Source organism: Girardinichthys multiradiatus, chromosome X, assembly GCF_021462225.1.
Source record: "Girardinichthys multiradiatus isolate DD_20200921_A chromosome X, DD_fGirMul_XY1, whole genome shotgun sequence".
Classification (NCBI taxonomy): Eukaryota; Metazoa; Chordata; class Actinopteri; order Cyprinodontiformes; family Goodeidae; genus Girardinichthys; species Girardinichthys multiradiatus.
The window spans coordinates 13,436,518-13,459,248 of record NC_061817.1 but is presented as its reverse complement, the minus strand read 5'-3'; the positions used below and the strand labels follow the sequence as shown (position 1 = coordinate 13,459,248).

General features: G+C 38.8%; 1 protein-coding gene across 6 annotated transcripts in view; it reads left to right on the top strand.

Annotated features, from left to right (window-relative positions):
* Positions 1-22,347, top strand: part of LOC124863579 (RNA binding protein fox-1 homolog 2-like) — a 69,804-nt gene extending 47,457 nt beyond the window's left edge. For 3 of the 6 annotated variants that reach the window (XM_047358023.1, XM_047358020.1, XM_047358024.1), the window contains 7 exons: positions 11,174-11,261; positions 12,364-12,420; positions 12,530-12,680; positions 13,723-13,765; positions 17,515-17,618; positions 17,738-17,813; positions 19,383-22,347. In XM_047358023.1, the coding sequence (XP_047213979.1) occupies positions 11,174-11,261; positions 12,364-12,420; positions 12,530-12,680; positions 13,723-13,765; positions 17,515-17,618; positions 17,738-17,813; positions 19,383-19,427 (564 nt within the window). In that variant the 3' untranslated portion in view covers positions 19,428-22,347. Of the gene's footprint in view, positions 1-11,173; positions 11,262-12,363; positions 12,421-12,529; positions 12,681-13,722; positions 13,766-14,188; positions 14,232-17,514; positions 17,619-17,737; positions 17,814-19,382 lie in introns of all 6 variants that reach the window. The other 3 variants (XM_047358025.1, XM_047358022.1, XM_047358021.1) reach the window with 3 other exon arrangements.
* The last annotated feature ends 384 nt before the right edge of the window (positions 22,348-22,731 follow it).

The window sequence follows — 22,731 nt, the reverse complement described above, 5'->3', positions numbered from 1 at the left end:
GCTTTTATTAAAACACACATGAAAATGGGCAGCGCCCTTGATTACAATATTTTCTCACATGTAGTCACGTATACACTTTTCCGGCTTTACCATATTTAGACAGTCATTGTACCAGCACCTGCACTCGTATCTACTGATATAAGCAGGGAGTAAGTCAGTCTCTACTTTTCACACACTCCTTCAGCTCTCAGTATTTTCTGCTTCATCACACTCAAGGCCAAGTTTGTGCAATAACAATTCTGCAGGCCACAATGTCTTATACTCACACAGGTTATACATTTCATTTCCCACACTGGTTATGAACATAATAATAATGATGCACACACATAATATATGTCCACAATTGTCATCCTGATACACGGCACCGCCTTCAGGATACAATGTTTGAACCATTGGATGCACATGGTCCTCAAGAATGGTTCGGTAGTCCTTGGCAGTGACGCCCATCTAGCACAAGTATTGGGCCAAGGGAATGCCATGATATGGCAGCCCAAACCATCACTGATCCACCCCCATGCTTCACTCTGGGCATGCAACAGTCTGGGTGGTACGCTTCTTTGGGGCTTCTCCACACAGTAACTCTCCTGGATGTGGGGAAAACAGTAAAGATGGAATCATCAGAGAACAATACATGTTTCACATTGTCCACAGCCCAAGATTTGCGCTCCTTGCACCATTGAAACCGACGATTGACATTGGCATGAGTGACCAAAGGTTTGGCTATAGCAGCCCGGCCGTGTATATTGACCCTGTGGAGCTCCTGTTGACAGTTCTGGTGGAAACAGGAGAGTTGAGGTGCACATTTGATTCTGCCGTGATTTGGGCAGCCGTGGTTTTATGTTTTTTGGATACAATCCGGGTTAGCACCCGAACATCCCTTTCAGACGGCTTCCTCTTGCGTCCACAGTTAATCCTGTTGGATGTGGTTCGTCCTTCTTGGTGGTATGCTGACATTACCCTGGATACCGTGGCTCTTGATACATCACAAAGACTTGCTGTCTTGGTCACAGATGCGCCAGCAAGACGTGCACCAACAATTTGTCCTCTTTTGAACTCTGGTATGTCACCGATAATGTTGTGTGCATTTCAATATTTTGAGCAAAACTGTGCTCTTACCCTGATAATTGAACCTTCACACTCTGCTCTTACTGGTGCAATGTGCAATCAATGAAGACTGGCTACCAGGCTGGTCCAATTTAGCCATGAAACCTCCCACACTAAAATGACACGTGTTTCAGTTTCATTGTCCAACCCCTGCATGCATGTGTGTGTGTGTATATTTTATATATATATATATATATATATATATATATATATAAATAAAACAGTGTTTTTTTTTTTTTTTTTACTGTAATGACTGCCTTCGTGGTGACTGGTAAAAATCAGGAAGTTTAGCCACTCTACCTATTCCCAGTGTCAGCACTTTCCCCTTTGTGTCATAACTTTACCACAAAAAAAAGAACCGTTTTCTGCAACATCTAAATTAAATGGCTCTCCTTTTAAACAGACAGCAACAAACAAATTTTGCTGTTCCTGTTTTACGATGAAGAATGTTTGTTGATCTGAAACATGGTGTACATGGTTTTGAAAAACCTTTTTCTTTTTACAGAACAGGATCAAAGATGGTTCATATAAGGGCTGCTTAATATTAGTGAAAACATGCAATATGGGGTTTGTGAATTTTGTGATGATATAACTTACGGTAAATAAAACAAAAAAACTTAACAAACAGTGTTAATGTCATTATGCTTTGGGTTCATTGTAAACACAGAGCCCACATGATAAATAGCTCCTGGGAAAAACATGAAATTCATGCCTTCTATCTCAACAACGAAAAATAAAGGCATGTAGTGCTGCAAAAAACCCCATAAAAAAACAGTGTAATAGCCTTTTACCAAACAGCTCCATCAGAAGCCAATTTCAGTATTTTTAATTTCATGATTTTTTTTATTTTTTTTGACATTTCACTACTGTACAGCCATTGTAAAGGTTAGTATTTTGTGTTCAGTGTTATCAGAACCCTAAAAATCATCAATAAATGTGAGTCTGGCAAAGTGTGGAGCTTTGAAATTGGAAAAGCGTTGGAAGCCTGTATAGAGGAATGCTATTCGTATAGGCTCATTAAATTGCTTTAAGATGAACCCCTGTCCCACTCTGAAGTCTTACACTGCTTCTAACAGGTTGCTATTTACAATCTGGCACACTTTTCAGGTGTTTTTGAAAAATATTTTAAAGACCATGAATCATTCTCCATTGACTTAACAAATATGCAATGCACTACTTTGTGTTGATTTATAACATAGCATTCTATTAATTACATGCAATTTAGGGGCATGAATATGTTTGCAAGGCACTGCATTGGTAAAGGTGGTTTAGTATCGGGTAAGAACGCTGTCAAAAACAACGTGTATGTAAAGACGGAAATGTGTGCATATTAGTCAATAGTTGTGCATAAGTAAAATCCAAAATAGGTATTGTATATTTTCTCTATAAGAATACAAAATAAAATATTACAGCTTCAAGAAATTACAAACACAATTACAAACAAGTTCAAGTTTACAGTTGTGGTTTATTCTTTATGAATACAATATGCTATAGCAGTTTGTGAATACGATTTCTTTTCTATGAGAATACAAATTTACATCAGCGACTTGGCGACACGTGATCTCAGGCTGGTTAGTGGAGCACAGAGTTAGTCGATTCGCGTTGCGCATGTGCTGTCACACTCCTCACCGCCAGTAAACGTAGTGCTGGGATTGGATGACGGAAAAAGGTAATAGGAGATAATTCAGTCTAAAAGGAATATTAGGAACAGAGGGGAGATAGGGAGGAAATCAAGAGTATTATAAATAAAGTATTGTTCTTATTTTTATGAAATACAAAACTAAAACATAGAATATAGTGGGTGGAGTTATACAATGATGTACAGTAGGTGGCAGTATGCACTTCTGAATTAGTTGCGTACCGCCAGCAGAAGAAGCAGTAGCACTAGCGCCAAGATGACGGACCAAGAGCATATAGTAACGACATTAAGACATATAAACTTTTTAACATTGCCTGGCTTTGTACCGTAGTTTCTTAGTCAGTCATCTTGGCGCTAGTGCTGCTGCTTCTTCTACTTTTACTTCTGTTCCTAATATTCCTTTTAGACTGAATTATCTCCTATTACCTTTTTCCGTTATCCAATCCCGGCACTGCGTTTACTGGCGGTGAGGAGTGTGACAGCGCATGCGCAACGCGAATCGACTAACTCTGTGCTCCACTAACCAGCCTGAGATCACGTGTCGCCAAGTCGCTGATGTAAATTTGTATTCTCAAAGAAAATAAATTGTATTCTGAAACTGTTGTAGCATATTGTATTCATAAAGAAAAAAAACACAACTGTAAACTTGAACTTTGTGTTTGTAATTTCTTGAAGCTGTAACTTTTTATTTTGTATTCTTATAGAGAAAATATACAATACCTCTTTTGGATTTTATTAATGCACAACTATTGACTAATATGCACACATTTCCGTCTTTACATACACGTTGTTTTTGACAGCGTTCTTACCCCATAGTTTAGGCTGTTATTTACCATGGTCTTCTCTAGTGCACCACATCTGCTACTGGTCAGACTGGTGGTTTGAGTGTAGAGAGTTTGCATCCCCTCTCCCTTTTCTCTCCTCTCTTCTCCTCTTCCTCAGTCTGTTCTAGGCTGACACTGATGCAGTCAGGGTTTTTTTAATTTACATGGGGGCAAGCAGGGGGACAATTAGGTTTCTTTTGTTCCTAGGATTATTTGTTCCTTTATTTATTATATTTTTTCTGTTTCCCTGACGACTTCTGTGTGTTGTTGTCAGTCTCCACGGTAACCACTCGCTGTTTCCTCGGCAACGGTAAGTTGTGTACGAACATCTATCACTGATTTGATCCCTTGAAAGAAGCATTTGACAGTATTTTCTTCAGTCTAGTGCAGAGTTACAGCAAGCGCCACGTGTGATTTCAGTGTGACAGGCCCATGTAGTTTGCTACGCCTTTAAGACTTAACACAGCACACATACAGATAGGTGGACATATTTAACTACGTGTAATACCCTGTTCACACTACGTCATTAACACCTCACTGGGAATGACTGAATGTAATCACCTTCTTCTATACAATGACACATTAATTCTCCATTGGACTCAACATGTGTAGCATTCATCTTCTCGTATAATAAGACCCATCAGAAAGGATGTGAAGCTTTGCTCCCTGTTGCTGCCTACAGTTTGTTTCAGCGAATGCAAAGCTGCAGGGCAAATAAGGCTGCTCTCATTTCCTTTTTTTCCTTTTATTCAACTGGCCTGTTTGCTTTTGGCAAAGATATTTCAAAATGTTTGGCAATTGGAGCCATTGTGCATTTGAGATTTGAGACACAGCTGATAAAGGAAAGGATTTCATACAAGCATATGATTAATGTCCTAACATGAGGCCAGACTCAGCTCTTGGCACACCATGTTGGCAAGCAAGGCGGCGACACCCCTGCCTGACTTTATAGCCAAAGCAAAGAGTTTATACATTTATACACTGACCTCACTGAGAGGAAAATTTTTAGGAGCTACAGTGCCTGGCAAAAAAATTCATACCCCTTGAATCTCCCCCCTTTTCCCTTTATTTCACATGAGAACCACAAACTTTAATGTTTTTCATTGTGAAATGGAAAGAAAATGAAATGTGGTTTTCCTATGATCAAATAAACAATATTTTGTTTGGCGAAAACATGGTGATGGCTGCATCATGCTGTTGCAATAGACTACAAATAGAGGTCACGTTAAATTAAAAACGTAATGAAACATAAATATGGTTAAATGTTCTGAAATGTGGAAGAATTCAATTGTTCTGAGTCTTTTTTGCTAGGCACTGTAGATTTTAATAGTTTTCATTTCACTTTGAATACGCATTGAAATTATAATGCCCCAGATCTCTGCAGACTTGCACCAGTTTTTCATAAATCTGTACATATAGTATGCCATTTTTATTGTTGGGTTGCACCACATTAATTTATTAATGTACTTTTTGGTTTCTCTAAAAAATTGTCAATTATTTGCAGGCCATCTGCTGCATTGTGTAACATCAGCTGGCAGCTGGTGCAGTGGGTAGTGCTTTTGCCTCACAAACACATGTTGAGCTGGGGCTGTTGAGCATGAAGTCTAAATATATTACAGTACTGCATGGCATTTTTTCAAGGGTTTGTGGTTTCCCTACTTTCTTCAGATATGTCTGTGTTTAGGTATTAGTAGAAAATAAATTGGCTGGAGGCATAATTATGTTCATGCCTTGTTGCCTGGTGATGTGTCTATGCTTTGTCATGCATTAGGTTTATTCTTGACTAAGATGAGCTTCATTCCTATGCAGTTGTGTACAAGCTAAAGCTGTTTTATAAAATGGAAAATTGCTTTCAAAATTAGTTTAGTTACCAATGATTTTTTAAGTACTAATTGTGTCAGGTTTGGTCAGAACCTTCAGATAAAATGTAAATCATTTGCTGTTGCTTTAATTAGTACTAGGACTGTAAATGTTACATTTAACCCACATGATGAGATAATACCTTATATTTTCAATACTGCATTTTTTCAATATTTCTTTGAAAACTAAAAATTACCACTTCTTGTTTGCACTGAATAAAGGTTTTTAAAGATCACAAACGGTGTTTTGTGTTCAAAACCTGTAATTAATATTTGAATATTCCAGTCCATTTTTGCAGTCCACAAATTGCAGAATTTATTGTTGTCTAATGCTGACTTGATCCTAATGCAGTAAAAGCATTAATGATACAAACTTTTTTTTTTTTTTACAAGAGTAAAGGTTTATAATTAGCAACTAATTGTCTGTGTTGAAGTGTAGAATTATCCGTTACATGTTTGATTTTCTATGCATAAGCCTAACACCAGTAGAAAGCTCCAAAGCAGATGCTAACTTTAGCGTTGTTGGTGGCTAATGCTTAGCCGATGACGTATTCTCACAGCACTTACAAATCATTGTCACCGTTTCTTTTTTGCACCTGCAACTCAAAATGCTTTTACATAAATAATTTAAAGGCCTCTTTAGCACTTTTGTAACTTAGCGTTCCAAGGCTCATAATAATAGCTTGGGCTTACTTTACGAGATGTAGTCACATACTGACAACAACTGGACACCGTTCCACAAGACAGACTCTACTGTGGTGTTTTAATGCTGTACCACAAAATGACATTGTACCTTTTGTTGTTACACCTACCTTTTTGTTTTATCCTATTTGGTAATATTAGGTCCGTGGAAGAAGCCCATCGTTTTGAAATCTTTTTTAAGCAACTCATCAAAAATATTCAAAGAATGAAGAGCTGGTGCAACTGACTTCTGGGTACTCACCCAATGAAGCTAGTGTTTTTTTAACCATATGCATCTCTAAACCGATATGGGGTTTACCTCGCTGTTTTGGGTCTTTCTTATGCTGCCATTTTCTTTTCTTTTGGTTTGGTTTTCTTGTAGTGGACTGTCTGTGTATTAGTAGTTGTAGTAGTAGCTAAAGTGTACTGGTCCTAAGTTTGTGACACAAAGTTTTAATGCCTGGCAAAGTGTCTCGTGTTTATTTTAATTTCCTCTTTTTTTGGGAATGAGAATTGCTTTCTCTCTCTCTAGTTCTCTCTCTCTGCCTCTGCTGGACCTCTCCCTCTGTATCTCTCCGTCTCTCGGTTCCCTCCATCCTTTGGTGCTCTGTTTCTCAACCCACCACATATAATGAGATTTTTCAGGAGAATGGTCACCAAATGTAATTGCTTTATTTGAATGATGCACTTTGGTATATATATGTTTTATACAGTCATTCATTTATTTATTTATTATTTTCTTGTTTTGCTTGTGTAAACTTCTTTTCCCTCTTTTCATCTTTATGTTTCCCTGTTTCTGAATACGGACTGGCTCTGTCTCTACCTCTCACTTGCATCCCTCACCCCTAACGTACCCGTCTCATCTTTGTCTCATATGTGTTTGATGTGGGAGTGCTCCAATTGTTTTGATTGGTCTCTATTCTGCATCCGAAGCTTGCTGATTGGCAGATTTATTTATTTATTTGATATATGTTACTTTGTAACTCACTCTGGGTCATGCGATGCGCCCCGTATATGGCTGTGTCATGTTTTTTGTTAGATGATTATTAATTTTGTCAACAAATGTTTTTGCACCCCCTCTTTCTCTCCCTCTCTTTTGTATTTCATTTAAAACTGCATTTATTCTTTTAGGTACGTAAACCCCACAAGTTTGGTTTCATATGGAAATGTGATTTGATTTTTATCTGGATTTATCGGCCAGGCTGGACTGGGAGGGCAAAAGTGGGATGAGAAAGGATGAATGTTTAATAAATCATTAACACTTTGCCTTCCATACTGGTCTCTGTTGATTTGCATGTATTCGTGTCCCATTTCATTGATCACGCATGACCTCAATACACTTATTACTGTGTATATCTATAGTACCTTGTGATAGTAATTATACATTTATGCATTTCGATGTGTCGCAGCCACCAACAACAATGCATTTTATTTGGATTGTATGTGATAGATCAACACAAAGTAGAACTAGATTGTGATAATTAAAATTATATCTGGTCTCCTTTACTAATAGAAATCTGACATGTGTGACATGCATTTGTATTCAACCTTCCTGAGTCAATACTGTGTTGAATCACATTTCACTGCAGTTAAAGCCGAGAGTCTTTTGGGGCATGTCTCTCCCAGCCTTTCATATCTAGGGACTGAAATGTTGCGCTCATTCTTCTTTACAAAACAGCTCAACCTCTGTCAGATTGGATAGAGAGCATCTGTGGAGATTACCCAGCTTTGACTGGGTCTTTCAACACATAGATATACTTTGAGCTAAAAGGTAGCACTGCATGTATTTTTTAGGATCATTTCTCCTGTTCTCAAGTCTTTTGCTGCCTCTAATTGGTTTTCTTCTAGAATTGTCCTGTACTTAGGCCCCTCAATTCTTGGTTATCTCCATAGCACCACCATGTTTTATGGGTGAAGTGCAGCATTGGTTTTCCACCACAACAAAGCATTTTGGATGCAGGCGAAATATTTTGGCTTTTGTTGGACATGACCAAAGCACCCTTTTCCACAGCCACAAACTTGCAATGTACTTATTTGGGATTTTAGTTGATGGAGAAAGAGAAAGCAGTGCTGAAACGTGGTTGGGAAATGATACATGATTTTCAATATTTATCTTAAAAATAAAAATCTGTATAAAAAGTGTTATGCATTTTGCATGTAAAATCAGAACACCTTCTTGCTGTGTTCTCTACGTGGCTTGTGGTAAACAACAAACAGGACCACATACGGCTTTCTTTTTTCCACTTCTCTAAAAATGGCCAAGTTTGTGGATTGCACAGATAATAGTTCTGTTGACAGATTCTTCCACCTGAGCTGTGAAAATAGAAATGCAGTTTCACATGTTCCAGATTATTTTTAAATAGTTTACTTTTTTGTGTTGGTCTATTACATGAAGATAGTGGTGGTCACAATGTCACAAAATGAGGAAGAGTTCAAAGGGTGTGTAAAAACATTTGGAAGACGCTGTACACAGACCCAACATTTACAAACTAAACTACAAACTGGTAGACCAAACTAAGCTCAATTAGTAGTACCTTCTGAACATCTATGGACCAAATGTGCCCTCATTTGAAAGAATTTTGATCAATTTAATTCACGCTTTGGAACATTTACATTCTGCAACATCTGTCCAGCTGTGTCAGACAGGCTTGCTAGGCTATGCTAATTGAATCATTTGCCAATGACCTTGTCAAATGCAATGGGGGAAAAATGAGGTAAACCTCATTTCCATTTGAATGAAAGGTTGCAGATAAAGAACATGACTCACCAGGAGAGGCAATGCGAACAACAGCCGAGGCTTTAATGGTCCCCTAAATAGGAGAGTGGTGTGTGTGCATGCACGAACTCTCTTTCCTCGGCCTGCCTCTCACACTCTCTTTCTTTGTCACATGCAAGCACACCCTCTCTTTGAGTCCTGCCAAAAGGTCATTAATCTTTTGCTTTCCAAACGTGCAACTTCGGCAGCACTCTCAGACAGGGTGGGTTATTATGGAGAGCTACAGCCTCCCTCTCTTAAAGCCCATCAAAGCAAGTTGAGGATACATCAAGGGACCAAAGTGGAAGCCTTTGAAGCACAGAGAGGAAGGAGATTATCAGCCATCTTGGATAGAAAGGCTTTAAATTTGGACTGAAATAACAGCAAGCATGCACAGAACATACACACACCATCAATAAAAGCCCCAATATGTTCATCTGTGCATGCTGAACATACAGCTCAGTTCCCTTTGCTGTGCCACCCTCCCACATCTCTTATTAGCAAACCACCAAAAATCTACTGCACAGCTTGCTTTTTGTTGCATGACTGAAAATCACCTTAACCTCCATCCACGTTTCCCCTCCAACATAAACACAGACACAGAGTTAAGTCATCACTGGTAAAATATAGTTTTACTTCACATAGGTGATGTTTCACTTTTAAGAAGCTGCTCAGACATGATCTCCGAAAACTGACACAATAACACTCGACTGACAGATTTACTCTCGTTTTAAGTGTTTTTGAAACAATTTCTCCTACAACCTCAATCTTTCACAAGTTATATGTTAAACTGGCAAAGGTTTTTTAATCCTTGACTGCAGATAGTTACTGAAATAACAAAACAGCAGGCATTATCTTCTGTTATAAACACAGGGCTTCACTGGTGGTAACTTCCTCAGTTTTAAATATTAACCTTTTAATGTTTCTATATGGGCACATTTTAAACAATGTTTATTAGTATTGCACCATACCCTCTGACTACTAATGTTCTAATGGTGAATTAAAAACCAAATGAAATTTTTAATTATTGCTAAGGGAAAACAAATGACAGTGATTAGTTAGTTTCTGGTCATTATCTAAAACGTTAGAAAAGATGTAGAGTATTACTGACTTGTTACTTTCTGCAGCTATCTGAAGTACATTTGTATGATCTGGAGATGCAACGATCAGAAATTTGTTGCCAAGTTCCAGTTTAATATCTTCTTTTTAAGAACTGTAATTAGCAGCTATATTTTAGCCTTCCTGTCAGGATTTTGTTTTATTAGATTAACCAATGAAAATTCTTTATAATTTAACATATTTATTATACATTAGAAGCTGGGGCAAAACTAAACAAAATGCTTACAGAGTTTAGGATTTAGAACAAATAGCATGGTTAGCACAGTAAACCACAGTCTGTGCTAATTTTCTACCCAATATGGACCCCTACTTTAAATCTGAGATTTCCAAAAGACTGCCATCATTTCCAGATCCCGAATTGTCTAAGTCAGACGAAGCTGAAAGCTCAAAAAATAAAACGGAGCAACTTAGCTGTAAAATGTTTAGCCTTCCTGTGATCTGCTGAAAGTCTCACTTGTTTTTTTTAGCAGCTTTAATGCAGGGTGGTACTTAGTACAGTTCCTTTCTAGAAGCTTCTTACACATTTAAAGGTTTCTTTGACTTCATTGAATAGCTAACTTTGAAGTCTGCTCCCATCAGTAAAACTTCTACCCAGAAAACTCTTCTTTTTCTCATGACCTGTTGGTGCTTAGGTAGGGTATGTTCAATAATAGAAAAAAGATCTGATTTTTGGGTTTCTAAACAGTCCAGTCATGCTGGTCAAGCTGAAGATCTTATGTTAAAGTGCTTCAAATGGTAAAGCCAAAAAACGGCTTGGGAAATCTTAAATCTTTTTTACTTAGAAAGAAGATGTTAACATTTGTCAATATTTTTTTTAATATGTGATGCCCCACCTGACCCAAAATAAAGATTAAGTAGAAATAATGTAATGTTTTTCTTAAGGTCAGTTAAGAATGTGCCTCATGTCATCATTGATGTTAAGGTGTGAAACTAGCTTCGTAGAGCAATATTAATGAAAATGAAAAGTAGATGTTTACACAAGGAAATCCACCAGTACTCTAAATGTCCCCAGTAATCATTTCCAATAACAGACCAAATAAAATAGTCAAAGACAGGCATCACATGAATTATATTGTTAATGTTATAGCAAACATATACATCAGCCTTGGCCTAAATTTGGAGTGTGTGTGCTAATTTTCTCTTCCTCTGTTGTCTGTGCGCTTGACTGTCTGCTCCTCCACCCCCCCCCCAGGTGAATAATGCCACCGCCAGGGTGATGACTAACAAGAAAATCGTCAGCCCTTACCCTAATGGAGAGGCTCTCAGCACGCTGCCCTATGGTAACAACCGCAGTGACGCACGCTAACATTGAAGCTAAAAGCCCAACCAGCACACAGGGAGAGGCAGTTGGACCCAAATGCCCTCATTGTCCTAGCTGCTTGCTCGAAATGTTTAATTATACACATACACATGCTTTCATATTAAAAATATGTGCTGAAATTTGTTAAGCAGCCATAACAGAAAGCCTCACAACTTCATCAACTAGAAAAAAATAGCATTTCCTTCGAAAATGCTGTAAGCTGAGTTGCTAAACTAAACTGAAGAAGCTGAACAGAAGCAGAAGACTTTGGTAAAGAGTACAAAGTAAAGAGCAAAATTCTGTAGAGAAACTTGTTGAAAAAATCAACTGTAGACGATCTGTTAGAAGTAATCTTAAAACCAAAGAATCAAAAGAACAGCACGAGAGACATTACCCGGATTAACTAAAAGTATAGAAGGTTGTACCATAATATGCTAACATACTTCCAATAGCATGTTAGCTAACAGTAGCTAACATGCTCTGTAGTGCTAAAATTTTGAATTATGCAATCAGTTAGTGATAGGCTAGCATTAGCTAACATGCTACTAATATCCTTCTAGCTAACATTAGTTAACCCTGTATGCTATATTAAAATTTTGAAAACTATCATCATGTAATATGTTACCATGCCCACATGCTACTAACACCATTATAGTTACAGTAGCTAACATTGTCTTTTGTGCTGAAGCTACATAGCATGCCAGCCAGCATTAGCTCACTTGCTACTGATAGCCTATTGGCTATACGTAGCCAAAAGTATCTGCAAAGTTAAATTTTGTAGTACGATCATTTGGTAATATGTTTGCATTTATCTAAGATCCTGGTAATATAATTTAAGCTAACAGTAGCTAACACTCTCTGCTATGTTAATGTATGAGAGAATGCAAGCCTAAGCTGATATACAGTCACACAATTACATGGTGAGCCATTATTTGTTGTAATAAATACAAACTGTATAACATATTACAAAGTGAAAGCTATGTATCAAACAAATCATATTTTCTAATATGTTAAGTAGCTTAATCCTTTTTTAAAACAGCCTTGTTTTATTCTTTGCCTTTTTCTGTCTCTGTAACTATCAGCAGGGTGGAAACTAAGTCCAATGGTGGGAGCTGTATATGGACCAGAGATCTACGCAGGTAAGGGTGACCTCCATCTGTGAACTGATCGCAGTAACATTCTAATCTTTTTCTCAATGCAGTGCACACCAGAGTCCTCAACAACCAATTTTATATTCTTTTATTCCAGTCCCAGGGTTTCCCTATCCAACTGCAGCAGCTGCGGCAGCAGCCACTACAGCAGCAGCTTTCCGCGGCGCCCACCTAAGGGGCCGAGGTCGTCCCGTTTACAGCACCGTAAGGGCTGCTGTGCCTCAGCCTGCAATCCCTGCCTACCCTGGGTAATGAAAATCGGCCTCTTTTGTCAACAGCTGTTGACTTCACATGTGTAGCTATCCAGGATATCTGGATTTTAAATTAAACATTTTAGAAATGTTTAAATATAGTCTGTTTTATGTAGTGCTTGAATAAATCTGTTTGCCCAGGTCTCTGTCTGACTGAAGTGCTCATTCATTTGTCATGCTCAACAATATTCAGGTTCTTTTCAGCCATCCAGTTAGCGGATTTTCAGTCTGTTCACAAGCAATCAAGGGCTGACTTACACTCTGATTGGATTGCACCACTGAGCGTGATTTGAATAAACAGACACCGCCGTCAGCAGATTTGCATAAGCACACACAAAGCACATTTAGTCACAATACAAATTGAGTCACCTTGTACACAGGTTTGCTACTGATGAACCAGTTTTGCCTCAGTCTGTTTTCTGTTTACTGTGCATGTCATTGCGCTGTGATGATGGGGTAATGGGGTTTTGGCTGTATTTACTCTCCGATCAAAGGGGATTTAAATGATTTATGACCTAACTGTTACTTGCTGTGATATGATTAAACTCCGCTCACGAAGATGAAATTTGAGGATGCAGGAAATACCCTGTCCATTTCAGCTCTACCTCTAGACATCATTCCCTCTAAAATGTCTCCATCAAAGTGGCCTTTTTATTGCTTTTGTTGGTTTCCTTGTAGCAGGGGAACAATCACACTTTATGGTCACATTTTAGTTCATTAAACTTAACATATTAGCCCCCTGGAGTGAAATGTTTATACTTTCAAGCTACTCTTGTGGAGCTTAAATAGAAGTTGTATTTCCTCTGCATGCTGCATGGGTGTGAAATAACACTTTTTTTCTCTGTTTTTCTCCTCTCTGTTCCCTTCCTTGTTTATGCTGTGCTGTGGTCCTTGTTCACCTTGGGTTCTTTGCAACTGTGCACCACTCCGTTTGCACCCCTCCCCTCCCTCCCTCCCTCCACCACACCCTCCCTCCTGTACCTTCCTACTCCACCTCCCTCGTCCTCTCTGTACATCTGCTATGTTCCCCTGCTCTCAGCGTGGTGTATCAGGATGGGTTTTACGGAGCTGCAGACTTATATGTAAGTAAATTCACTTCCAGACAACACGTCATCTCTGTTCCTGCCCTCACAGCCTTCTTTCTGCTCTGTTTGTTGTTTCCCTCTGGGGGTGATTCTACATGTGCATCCAGTCATGCGCCACACAGAGTTGCCTGTATAATGGTGGAACTGGTTAAATGCGTCACTAATTTGTACAACATGCAAGATGATTCAGGCCCAAGGGCTTTTATTGTTTGTCTTAAAAATAGTGGCACAAACAGATCTGTGCTTAAAAAAATATGTGCTGAGTAAAAAAAGAACATCTCAGTGGTAGGATAGAGGATCTGAAACACCACTACAAAGGCTGCTTTGTGGACGGATGATGCAGAGTGCATCAGTGTTTGAGAGTGTGTGTGAGTGAGTGTGTATCCAGGTTGACAACAGCTGTTTCTGTTTTCTCTATAGACTAGTGTTACAGGACTCAGTCCTTAGTCCCAGATTGCTTCAGGTAGGGTCACCTCACCATCGAACCTACAGTGTGCATTGTTTGGCTTTACTACCTCCTCTGATCTTAAGAATCATCTTGTGATCTGATCTGGAACATGTCGTCTTTTAATTGTTAAGAAAATGATTTGGAGTTTGCTTAATTTTTCTACTAACTCACCGAATCTTTGCAGCTGTGGAAAAGGGGAACTGTTTGTTTATTCACTAAACTACTACTAAAAATGATTGCTTATATTCTCCCTCCCAGTCTATTCAAAACGGAAACTGGTTTCTTTTGTATGGTTGGCTGTTCTGGAGATAATAAGCCTTCTTGCCAAAAATTATTCAGTCCTGTATTTATGGTCATTAGAGTTCCAGTGCTGGTCTCATTTGTTGGCACCCCTGGTAACAATCTGTAAAATCACCTTTTACTGCAAACATTTAAACAAGCCAAAAAAGTCAATGAAAAAATGGTCTGTTATGAAACATTTTGATAAAATCACCATTTGCACAATTATTGGTACCTCTGGGGTACAGCTAGCTTTTCCCAATAGCATTTCACAGGCTTGGAGCATACGGAGAGAGAGAGATCTGTGATCATCCCTTTTTGCATCTCCATCAAGAGTCATGGTTGGTTTTATGTCTGAGGAAACAATTTTTGGTTGATTTGTGCATATTTTCTGTGTCATTATCCAGTTGAAAGACACTATGATGACCCATTTTGCATCTACTGGCTGAGTCCACCAGATTTTTATTTAAAATTTTATATTTTAAATAGTTAAAGCTAACTTTTCACACTGTCATGGTTCCCAGAACGTTTAGAAGTGAAAGGGCCCACACCATTAAGGATCCTCCACCTTACTTAACCATGGGCATGAGGTGGTTTTCCACACGTTCATCCTTTTTGTGCCCAACCTACCTAAAATGTCTGTTGCTGAAAAGCTAAATCTTAGTCCCATCCAACAAAAGCACACACTTACTCTACAGAAAATTATTTTTTCTGGGGTCAGTCCCAGTTTTTGTAGAGATCTAATGACTCTCTGCTAAAGTTCACTAACCCTGGGGTTTGAAGATTTTTTTACCTCCATTACCGTCCTGCTTACTGTGAGTGGTGGGTCATTATCCAGCCTAGTCGCTGCTGGCTAAAAGAAATGGGCCTCTGTGTCACATCTTTTTTATATCCCAAGGAAACACTAGGCTAAGTATTAGAAGTAACTAAACACCTTCAGCAAGAAAATGTTTTTTAAAATGATTATTTACATGGATTGTTTCAGTTACCAATAATCTGGCCTCCAATTATTTTGTTGAAAACAATTATTTAATTATTACATTGTTTTTTGTTCCCCTTTAAATAAATGTGCTCAAATTTAAACGATGTTGCTGCAATAAAACTTCAATTGTTTAAATTATTTTCGACAGCTCTTTGCCAGAAGTGCCAGTAAAATGTGGCCACATCTGTACTTATAAAGTTGTAAATGTGTATTTTTTGAACCAGTTGGACGTTTACATTCTTGCTGTCTCTATGTAATAATAAATTGCTTTATTTGGTGACTTTGATAACATCTGTACCATCAAAATGGCTGAGTTCAACACAGACAACAAAAAACCTCTGTGTAAATGGAGTAAAACTATCTGGCTGACCAAAGTTGACCAACACGGTGCTTCAACAGGTGCCGTCTGAAGGAACGCCACACTGAGAAAATTCTGACACTTCCCATTAAAGGAAGTTTAAAACAAACTGGACTATTTTAGTAGTATTAACACCGTAAAACTGCAAACTTTACGCTAAGTGATAGGCAGTAGGCAAGAATGTACAGATTTTTGTCAAATTGAGCATTCACGGCCCTCTACTTAAATAAGTCAGCTAGACTGCTGTAGACCTGGGCCAAATTAGTTTAAATTGATGTGCATTTAGTGTGACTTAAATAGAACTTGTTTACTTTATTCTTTGTAATTACGCTAAGTCAGAGACTACCCTACTGACTGCACCAGCCAATGCAGTTAGTAATAAACAAGAAAACTGATGGAAAGAAGCAAAGATCTGTGATGTTTCACACCTTCCTCTCATTGAGGAGAGTGTGTTTCTGGTGTTTATTTGCATTATTACCCCCAAGGTTAAAGGTGCATTTAGGTAAGGGTAACCAGATTGGAAAAATAAGCACGTCTCAATCAAAGCCACAGCCTCTCTGGAAGAATGCAGTCTGCTTACAGTTCTTGGTCACAGAAACAGTTGTAGAAATAATTTTTCCAATGCCACTGTTGCAAATGCAGTTCAGTCATACCTTTTTTTTTCAGCATTCAAAACCTTTGTTCTTGATGGACCTGTTTTAATTTTAACTAGTCAAATCTAATCCCTTAGAGATCTGTGGTTTGGTTTAACAACACTGGCTGGTGAGTGCTGCAAGATGCTCTTAAATCCTTCTGCCTTCTGGGAGTATGTTCTCTTCCTGAATTTCTTCACCCCCAACCGATAGGTGAAGCATGTTCTGATCAGCTGCATGCGAGCCTACTACAATACTGCAACCCCCTCCACCCACCCGGAGAGCCCTGCGCCCTCCCAATAGTAACCCGCTCTTTCTGCCCCACCCATCTGCTTCTGCTGCTGCTTCGTGTCCTGCAGGGGGCTGAGAAAATGCTCTGGTGTTTTTTTTTTTCGGCTTAGCTGATCTCACATTCCCGTCAGGTTCAAATGCAGTGGGATGTTTGTTTTTTGTTTTTTTTTGTTAAGGTCTGAATTGTAATTTTGGGTCATTCATGGAGTCTCTGTGCAAGGAGTTATTTTAGTGTCTGTCTGGGCTTGTGTGAGTGTGTCTGACTTTGTTTTCCATCTTTTCATCTCTTATTTGTCCTAAATCCATCTGACAGAACACCAACAGAATTAGTAACATCACTCTGATCAACATGGTCTTCACTGTATTGTTTAGCATCAATTAGACTCTTTTTCTCTTCATTATTTGAATCCTCTGTCTCATCCAGACAGAGTTTTTCTTGTTCCCTGAACTGATTCTGTCTTCCACTTTTTTTCCCTCCCTCTTCCCTTTAGTGGTAATACAGTAACTTTGACACTCCACTGTCCTTTGTCTCTTCCTCTGTCTCACACTGACACATTCTGCTTTCTATTCCTTCCAAATTTTGATTTGATAGCCATTTTTAGGATAAAATGAAGCTAAGTGATAAAATCTAACATAGCCTATATACATTTTTAAATGATATCTGTCAAATATACCATAGTCCTAAGTATTTAATCACATGCTGTCGCTGTTTCCTCCCTGGAGCCATGCCAGTTAGTTGTATGTGTGTGTCTCCAGGGAGGCTACCCTGCTGCTGCTGCCGCCGCCGCCGCTGCATATCGCTACGCCCAGCCTACTGCTGTAACCGGAGCAACCGCCGCTGCTGCCGCCTACAGTGACAGGTGAGGCCGACCCAGACAGTTATACACATGCCTCACACAACACTGAGGGACATTGGGCTACAGCTGAGGACTGAATATTGTTAACATTCTAATCTTTGTTTTTTGTTTTGTTTTACTAGTTATGGCCGGGTATACACTACAGATCCGTACCACGCTTTAACTCCAGCTGCTGCAGCTTATGGAGTGGGAGCCATGGTAAGAAGTCTGACTGACACTTGAACTTGAATTTAAAACACTTTCTGATAACCAGTTTTTGTAAAGCTATGACCTGCAGATTTCTCTTTAAAACCTTTTTCTTTGTTCCAGCCCTAAGTGGTTTTTGTTAATATTTCAACCAGAGGTGACGTCCTGCTGTGTGGGCCAGCAGTCTTAAAAACATCATTACAGAGTTCAGATTTTCTTTTTTAGCATCTTATATTAGCAATTAGCACGGTTAACACAGTGATTACACTGTAAACATCAGCCTCTCTGTCTATCCTCTTGAGAATGTTGATCCATACTTTGACTCTCAGATTTCTAAAGGTTGACAACATTTAAAAACTAGCATGTTCCATAACCGAGGTGAAAAATTCAAAAGAACAAAAAAAGCTAATTTGCTGCAATTTGTTCAGTCTTCTTGGTATCATCTGAATTCTGGTCCTGGTCAGTTTGCTCCTTTGCTAGTTTGATGGAACGTTACTATCACAGGCACAGCCTGAATAAACAGCTGACAGGCCTAAATAAAAAAACTTTGTACCCCAGCACTTTGTATGACTTCACTTTAAAAACCTCACTAATACTAAACATGGCTCGCTGTTCAGTACCAACTCACTTTTAGTGATCTTCACACAGTAACAACTTTTACGCTGAAGAGTGTTACGTTTAGTCCACCTAGTTGCATTTAGGTATCAAGCTCTCACAGAATGGGCTGATTCTTGTCACATACCTGGTCAGAACTACGTAATGAGAGGACAGCATTAGGTGGACCAGCTAGTTTCTGTTTTATGCTTTGATTCAAAGTCCCCTTGACTATATCCTCGGCAAGACAAGCATGAGAACTAAATGCAGGGTTCATCCGCACACTGGGAAAGTTTGGAATTTTATTTTCACATTTTCCAAGATAAGATAAGTTTGGAAAAAAATTGGAAGTGTGGAAAAATGTTTGAGTCTCCAAACTTTATTTCTTTTTCCAATATCTGAAAGATAAAAATTAGAATTTCTAAAAATAAGGGACTCATTGCAAAGATGTATATTTAGAAGATAATCTTTGGTTTTGCTCATCACAACTTGGATTTTTGTTCAGCTTATCCAACGTTTAGATTTGTGACTTCCTATCAGACCCGACCTTTATTCAGAAATGAAATGAGGGATCAATTCACTTATTATTATTTGCAATTCAGATTCGCTTACTACTGGGTTTAAAACAAGACCTAAGCTCATAGTTTACATGAATATCATGTAAACCATTGTAATTCCAATTTTTTTAGTTTGTAAAATGAAGGTATAGCTGATGAGACTATGTGTTTTAGAGGACTTGTATTTGACCTGGAATAGTCAAATCCATCATTTTTCTAATTATTATAGATTTGAACTGATCTTAGTTTTTCCAAATGACTGTTTTCCAAAAACAGTGAAATAGCCCTTTACCACAAGACTGAATCGGCACTGTCATTAAAATCTTACAGAAAAATGTAGCGAATTCAGAACATTTTCAGAAACCTTGTGAAGAGTAAAATAAATGTAAACATTTTTATAAAGGTTTAATTTTCTCTCTTTGTCTTTCAGGCTAGTTTATACCGGGCAGGATACAGTAGGTTTGCTCCTTACTAAAGCCACAAATCCCATCCAAGGAAAGCCACTTGGCTCCCAAACTCCCTCTGAACTCTGTGTTTGGCAGGAGCCTCCCCTCCATTTTATCTGCAGGCAGACTATAATAGCGACAGCTCACTTCTTACTTTTTTCCCCTCTCTTCTTCTCTTTCTTTTTGTGGTCATTGCCACTTCACCGAAACCAAACTCACTCTGTACTTTTTCTGTCGCCGACACGGAACCAGCGGGGGAAAAAAACCAAGTATAAAACCTGCCATGAGTGTCTCCCACGTATGAAGCTGGAGCCTGCTGATTTGACCTTCAGAGCAGGATTTGGGATTGTTTTAAAAAAAAAAAAAAAAAAAACACACACACATACACTACGGGACCCAGGCGGAGAGAGGACATCGGTTCCGGTTCGACCCGACCCGAAACACTACAAACCCTTTTTTCCCTACGAGCTCCCCTTTAAATTTAGCCCGACTCATTTAAACTCACAGCTACATTGAGCACCATGTATAATGTTTTCTCAGAGTGTTGGACGGAACTGAAAGGCTGAACTGCCACAGCGCTAATGTACAAAGGTACTTTTGTTTTTAAACACTACATTGACATTTACACGGAGCATAGACTCGCTGCAGTCATCTCTCTGGCCTAACATTTATACAATAATGATTTAAAAAAAAATGGATAAAACCAAGTACTTGATTAAGGATTTTATTTGTCTTATTCTTTATTTCATTTCAATGATGGAAACCACTGCTTTGAACTATATTCCACTGCATTCTTTGTCATTTTCATTTAATGTTAAAACAAAACGCTAAAGAATGAGATAATCAGTGCTCCAAAACATTTAAAAGTGACAAGGAGAGATCATTTTTCTGCATTACCCCAATTCTTTGGTTTACAACCATTAATAAGAAGCTGAATAGAGACACCGTGATTAAAAAAAAAAGAGTTATTTTCAGTAATTGCTCATCAGTACACATTCTTATTCCAACTGTGTTCATTTTGAAAGTTCAGCGCACCCACCCCCTCAGCGCCTCCCCCATGACGTTTATTTTTGGCTTCTTCCAACAATAAATTGGGCCCTGTACATTTTCGTGTCCTAGACTGTCAAGATATTCCAGCTGCAGCGAATGAGTGGACCCGATGGACAAAATCCGTCAAAATTCAAAGGAAAAAGATGCAGCAAAGCAGGCGCAAAGACAAGGCAAATGAACTAGTTCTCTCTCTTTTTATGCTGCGGAAAGATCTGCAGCACAGTCCAGCAGCAAGTAGAGATCCCGGTAATATAATGAAGTAGGATTTCATCACTAGTTTTCAGTAGTTTAAAGCTCCTCATCATGTTGTTGTTTTAAGTTTTACTTCCGGTGACTCTGAAGGCATCATGAAAACAACTGACTTCCAGTTTCAGCTGAATCTCGCTATATTACTGCTATTATTACTGCTATTATTTGCCTTTTTTTGGGTTCCAAAGATTTTCTTTAAAGACATATTTTGTTGTCCTCTTGTATTTCTGCTTTCATGTTTTTTTTGTTTTTTCTTTTACTGTTGCAATATTTTATCAAGTGGGTTGAAGCTGATTTGTGTTGCAGCCGCACCTCCGGGAAATGTCACTGAAGCTTAAAAAAAAGGAAAGTGTTAAAAGGTTGCAGTGAATTGCAGACATGAATTCAATTTGCTTCTCACCCTTAATTTATTGAGGCTATTGCTTTTTTTTTTCTTGCACACGAACGCATAGTAGATGTGCAGACAAAGGAAATCAGAGCAGAAAGACAGTAGAAATGAGAGGACGCAGGGTCTAAGGCTGTCCACCTTTAGTGAGTGATGAAACAGCATGTGGGTGGTGAAGGTGAGAAGCGGAGCCCATTAATCATTAGCTGACAGAATAACAACGTCCCCCTGCTGTCTTCCAGGGGTACGGCACGCTCAGGGCGGAAGGGACCAGCATGTTGAAGGGTGTGCCGTTTTTTAAATTTTTTGTTTGTTTTTCTCGTATGATTGTGAACCTGTGTGCAGTAGGTCCAATGAGTATTTTCGACGAGCATTACCTCTTTTTCTTTTTATTGGTCTTACTGTTCCTTACGAGTATTATCAGAAGTGTTGCTATGCATGCTCTTGCAAGCGAGGAAGGGTGTCAGTCTTTTTTTTTTTCCATTTGTGCATGAATTCTAATCCTAGTGCTGGAGGACAGGAGTGTTTACGGCTGCAGGAAGAAGGGAGAGCTTTTGCGATGTGATGCGCGGCGACAGGAGTGACGGGGAATGTTAGGAAAGGCCCGGCGTGAAGTGTTTAAGGCGGAACAGGAGAAGACAGGATGGCTGGTTCAGTCCTCTGCAGTAATCTGGGGGTTCTCTCCCCTGTGCCTCTGTCATTGTCATGGTAAACTCCAGTCGCTTTGGATGTATAGTTAAATTTGGTTTTAGCTCATCTGAGGCAGTTAATCTAGCTGCTGTATGATTAGAGCCTGGCTCTCAGAGAGATCCTTGTATAGAATCCAGCTCCCTCACTCAGCTGGCAGATGCTTGTTTCGAGGTGCTGTAAAGGGCAGCTGCAGTAACACGATGTGCTTGCATGTTCTCATATCTGCTAATTGGGGCGACTTGCTTTTAGAAAGCAGCAAAAACACAAACAAACAAAAGCACACAGATTGATTTGGAGTGACACAGAAGCAAAAGTTCTCCTATCCATCCATCCAGCCAGTCCAGTGGGAGTCTGTGTACAGCAGTTAATAAATGGATTTGAATTGCATGTGAAGGTTTCTTTTCTATTTCACATGCTCTTAAAAGCTCATTTATCCAAGTGATTTTTTTTTAATAAGTGAAAGTAAATACGTGTATTTTCTCATGATGTTTTATTTTGACATCCTTGTGTCTGCCTTCTGTTTATTATCTTCATTATTATTGAATGTATATAATAAATAAACTGTTTGGTTTTTATTCTGGTCTTTGAATGCTTTCGTTTTTTTTTTCTCACAGGTAATTTTGGTTGTTTAAGCTTTTCCTTCCCATGACTGTGTCAGGCTAACAGTGCCTTGCAGAAATATTCACACCTCCTTGAACTTTTTTACATTTTGTCAAATCGCAATTAGAATCTACTTTATTGGGATTGTACTAGACCAAAGTAGCACATGGTTTTAAAGTGAAAGGAAAATGATGTGCTGTCTTTAAAATCTGTTGTGGCATGGTTCAGCCGCCTTTACTTTGATACCTCTAAATTAAATTCAAATGGCCCAATGGTCCACAGCTCAGGTGGGAGAACGTTTCGACCGGACAGCTATGGAGGCTGTAAAAGACAAGACTGGACAAAGACTCTAAACGTAC